This window comes from Oryx dammah, unplaced genomic scaffold (assembly GCF_014754425.2).
Source record: "Oryx dammah isolate SB20612 unplaced genomic scaffold, SCBI_Odam_1.1 HiC_scaffold_28, whole genome shotgun sequence".
Lineage (NCBI taxonomy): Eukaryota > Metazoa > Chordata > Mammalia > Artiodactyla > Bovidae > Oryx > Oryx dammah.
This window is the reverse complement of record NW_024070212.1, coordinates 17,751,263-17,755,552: the sequence shown is the minus strand read 5'-3', so window position 1 is coordinate 17,755,552 and position 4,290 is coordinate 17,751,263. Positions and strand designations below refer to the sequence as shown.

General features: G+C 45.5%; 1 protein-coding gene across 5 annotated transcripts in view; it reads right to left on the bottom strand.

Moving 5' to 3' along the window:
• Positions 1-3,117, bottom strand: part of RPTN (repetin) — a 4,938-nt gene extending 1,821 nt beyond the window's left edge. For 2 of the 5 annotated variants that reach the window (XM_040230637.1, XM_040230636.1), the window contains exons 1-3: positions 3,081-3,117; positions 1,656-1,813; positions 19-913 (exon numbers count right to left, since the gene is read on the bottom strand). In XM_040230637.1, coding sequence (XP_040086571.1) covers positions 19-913; positions 1,656-1,793 — 1,033 coding nt within the window. In that variant the 5' untranslated portion in view covers positions 1,794-1,813; positions 3,081-3,117. Of the gene's footprint in view, positions 914-1,655; positions 1,814-3,080 lie in introns of all 5 variants that reach the window. The other 3 variants (XM_040230638.1, XM_040230634.1, XM_040230639.1) reach the window with 3 other exon arrangements.
• Between the last annotated feature and the right edge of the window lie 1,173 nt (positions 3,118-4,290).

Genomic DNA, 4,290 nt, shown 5'->3' with positions numbered 1-4,290 from the left:
CATAGTGAGAGCTCAGGCCTTGTCTGTCTGTCTGACCAGATTGAGAGCTCTGGCCTTGTCTGTCTGTCTGATCATAATGGTAACTCTGGCCTTGTCTGTCTGGCCTTGTCTGGCTATAGTGAGTGCTCAGACCTTGTCTGTCTGTCTGGCCATAGTGAGAATCCAATTCTTGCCTATTTCTCTGACCACAGTCTGATTCCTGACCCAGCCTTCCAGACTGTTCATTATAAGAGCCTGATTCCTGTTGGTTTGTGTGGCTATACTGAGGGTCCTCTCTAAGTCTTCCAGACTGGCCATAGCTTGACTGTTGTCCAAGCCTATCAGATTGGCCATAATGAGAATCTTGAAGTTGTTTCTCATACTGATTTAGGGCAAAGACATAGCCCGGTCTTTCAGGATTGCCACTGCCAGATTTATTACTCAGTCTTTGACCAGAGCTGGAGTCCTGACCCTGTCCTTCAGTCTGACCATAGTGGGAGTCCCTGTCTGGTCTCTGAGTCTGACCATAGTGGGAGTGCCTGTCTTGGCCCTCAGACTGACCATAGTGGAAGTCCCTGTCTGGTCTCTCAGACTGACCGTAGCGAGAGTCCCCATTTTGTCTCTCAGATTGATCTTGGTGGGTATCCTGGCTTTGTTTCTCGGACTGACTGTGGCAGGAATCCTGCCTTTCTCCCTCATGCCTCCTCCTGTGTTGTCTGCCTATATTTCTTGGAAATGTATGGCCTTGTGTTCCCTCCTGCTTCCTTTCTTGCTGAGAGGTTCTATCTCCATATGATTCATTATCCAGCCTATGATAGCAGGCTTGGGCCAACTGGAACACCATCAGGAGATATTCATGAAAATCAACATGCTCATTTCTGTTTCTATCCAAGAGGCTCAAGATGGTTTCCACAGTCTCTGGGTCATTTGGTCTCTGTGCGAAGATAAAACAAGCAAAAAAATCAGATATTCTCCTATGGATAGTGTCAGTTTCTGTGCCCCAGTCCATTTAGTCCTGCATAAACCTTCGATTGAGAAACCACTAATCTAAAGTGGCCCATGCTTGGTTCTAGTCTTTGATAAGCTGGTTCTCAGAATCTCATCCCTTGCTGGACCAATGGAAGCATGACAATAGGGATAGATACACTTATTTAAAATCAGCTTCATTAATAATTACTTTGAATCATTTGAAGAAGCTATCCCATTCCATCCCGTGCTATGTTGTAATTGTTTGTTCATCTGTTTTTTCTAACCAGACTGTGAGATCCTGGAGGGAGGGGAAGCTGGTTTTATTCATGTTTGTATCCCCAGTGCCCAGAATGGTGCTGGGAGGTAGTAGATGTTCAGTGACTCTTTCCTGAGCAAATGAATGAATGAGATGTTGGACAGCACTTAAATATGGAAATCAAGGTACAAATCTCAGATTTTCTCCTGAGAAATGATTTCCAGCCTGAAGCTGTACTCCCTCTTGTTTGAACAAAAATACAAGGAGGTGTGTGTGTGTGTGTGTGTGTGTGTGTGTGTGTGCTGGAAGAGAACTACTAAGGAGCTGCCTGAAATTCTTTTAGTTATAGGGTAGATCATGAACAAATAAAACAAAAAACATGACGTTCTAAAGGCAGGCATCACTGTAATTCACACTTGTCTCCATGGGGCTCAAAGTCTGAGCATCTTACCCGGAGGATGTCTCCAAACTCAGCCAAGAGCAGCTGCTTCAACTCCTCCCTGCATAGTGAGGTGGAGTCCCCACTCTCTTTGGCATATCTCTGGAACACCTTAATCACGGTGAGTATGCTGTTCAGGAGTTCGGTCATTTTGGCAAAGATGGAGGAACCTAAAAGAAGAAACATTATATTGTCTGTATTTACAATGAAGACCAGGAGACAGCATTTCCAGAGGAAAAGTGGCCCCTTTTGGTCAGGACAAAAAGTTTAAGAAATGACAGAGCTCATTGTTAGCTATACTCTTCACTCTCTCTGACCCACAGTCAGATTCCAAATATCATGTGTTCAATGGAATAAAGGTGAAGACTATGTGTCCCCTGCTATAAAAAGAGATGATATCCTAGAATACAAAATATTATAGGGATTTTATAGCTCTGTCTTCTACTTCCGATGGGACTTGCTCGATTGAAACACTCATATTAGAACAAAAAGGAAGGGAGATCAGGAAGGCCATAGAGGTAGGGCCAGAAGCCAGTATGATAAGGCACAATTTTCTACCAATGACCAGCACACTGAAGAGGGCACTCAATAGATCCTTCTGAAAAGGCCTCAGTCTTCTAATGAGCTTCACGTAGGTGGGGAAGAAGGCTAGAGGTCTCTTGCCATGTGGCAAGGAAGCTTTCTGAGAGACTAAATTCTAGCAAGTGCTTCTGGCCTGGATAGTCATGTTGGAATATTATAAATATATTGCAAGTAGAATAAGTGGATACAAAAATTGTTCTAGATAAAAATAGCAAGCTAAATTAATTGCATAGATGAGAAGAAATATGTACAGTCAGATAGGTTTACATAGCCACGTTGGGAGGCTGGAGTCTTCTGGAATCTCCATCTCAATAATATTTCTTCTATGATGTAAAAATTCTAGTTACTGAGTTTGCAGGCCTCTAGACTGAAGTCCTAACTGCAAAGCACCCTGGATTTCTAAAAGCGTGCCATTGATGCCTATAGGGATAAGTGACAAATGATGAATTGCAGGACACAAGCAGAGTCTCTTATGGCAATTCATTGCAGTGATACTTGAATATTATTGTGGTCCTATGGTCTGGGGCCTTGGCCCTAATGAGCCCTAAACTCTTGGGTCTGGCCTAATTTACACAAAAGGGAAATGCTCCGCTATGGGGGACTAATTTATCCACCAAGAGTTCTAGTCCTTCATTTTGGGATGCCTAGGACACACAGAAACAATGGCATGTGTATTTTACAGACTCAGAAGTACATCCCTCCCCCCATCCCTGTGAGCTATCATATTCTCAGATAGAGGCAAAAAAGGAAGCAGGAAGGTACCTAAGGCCACAGGGTACCTCCCCAGCCCAGCACGTCACAGCCCCTACCAAGAGGCTCTTGGATTCTGCTGTTGCTTCCCCATGCATGTCTTACCTGCTTGAGGAGGTATCAACAGAAGATTCAGAAGCCGGAGAGGATACTGGACATCTGCAAACCCATCCTATTTATAGGGGTTTTAATTGTCCTACTAGACCATCCCAGGAGACACCCATTCTGTGGCAGAACCTGAATCACTCTGGGCCCAGCCCAGCTTGACCTCTCCCTCTGCAAACCGTTTGATTTATTTACTTCCCCCATTTACTCATGAAACTTGTCATCACAGTAGGTGACACCGTTCAAGTCTTGGCCCCATTAATTAGGGGAGTGTATGGGGAGGCATGCATGCAGCTGCTGCTGCTGCTGCTAAGTTGCTTCAGTCGTGCCCGACTCTGTGCAACCCCATAGACAGCAGCCCACCAGGCTCCCCTGTCCCTGGGATTCTCCAGGTGAGAACACTGGAGTGGGTTGCCATTTCCTTCTCCAATCATGCCTGCAGCAGGGGTCCCAAAAGACAGAGGCATAGGCCAAGTACATCCTTAGCATGTGTCACTTATCAAGACTAATGGGAGGCAGCAGTCAAATCGTACCAAAGAAGGATACTAATCAGGTCCCGGCACAAGAATCTGACTCTAGGTGGAGAGCCAGGACATAATTATTGGAAGAGATTTGTTTCAGGTTGTTTGCTAATGTTGGTGTGTGTGTGTGTGTGTGTGTGTGTGCATGCTTGGTCATGTCTGACTCTTTCAACCCTATGGGCTGTAGCCGCCAGGCTCCTCTGTCCATGGCAATTTCCAGGCAAGAATGTAGGAGACAGCATCATCCTCCTTCTCCAGGGCATCATCTTGACCCAAGGACTGAGCCCATGTCTTCTGCATTGGCAGGCAGATTCTTTACCACTGTGTCACCTGGGAAGCCCAGTGGAAGTGGATATGTGTGTTTTAATCTATTGATCTATTTTTAACAATTTTTTACCTTTCTGTTTTTTAAAAAATTATTTATTTATTTTAGACTGTGCTGGGTCTTCATTGCTGTGCGTAGGCTTTCTCTAGTTGCTGTGAGTGGGGGCCTCTCTTTGTTACGGTGCCCTGGCTTCTCGTTGTGGTGCCTTCTCTTGTGGCGCCATGGGCTCCGGATGCTTGGGCTTCGGTAGTTGTGGTACATGGGCTTAGTTGCTCTGCAACATGTGGGATCTTCCTGGACCAGGGATCAAGCCTGTGTCCCATGCACCGGCAGGTGCCTTCTTAACCACTGGACCACCAGGGTA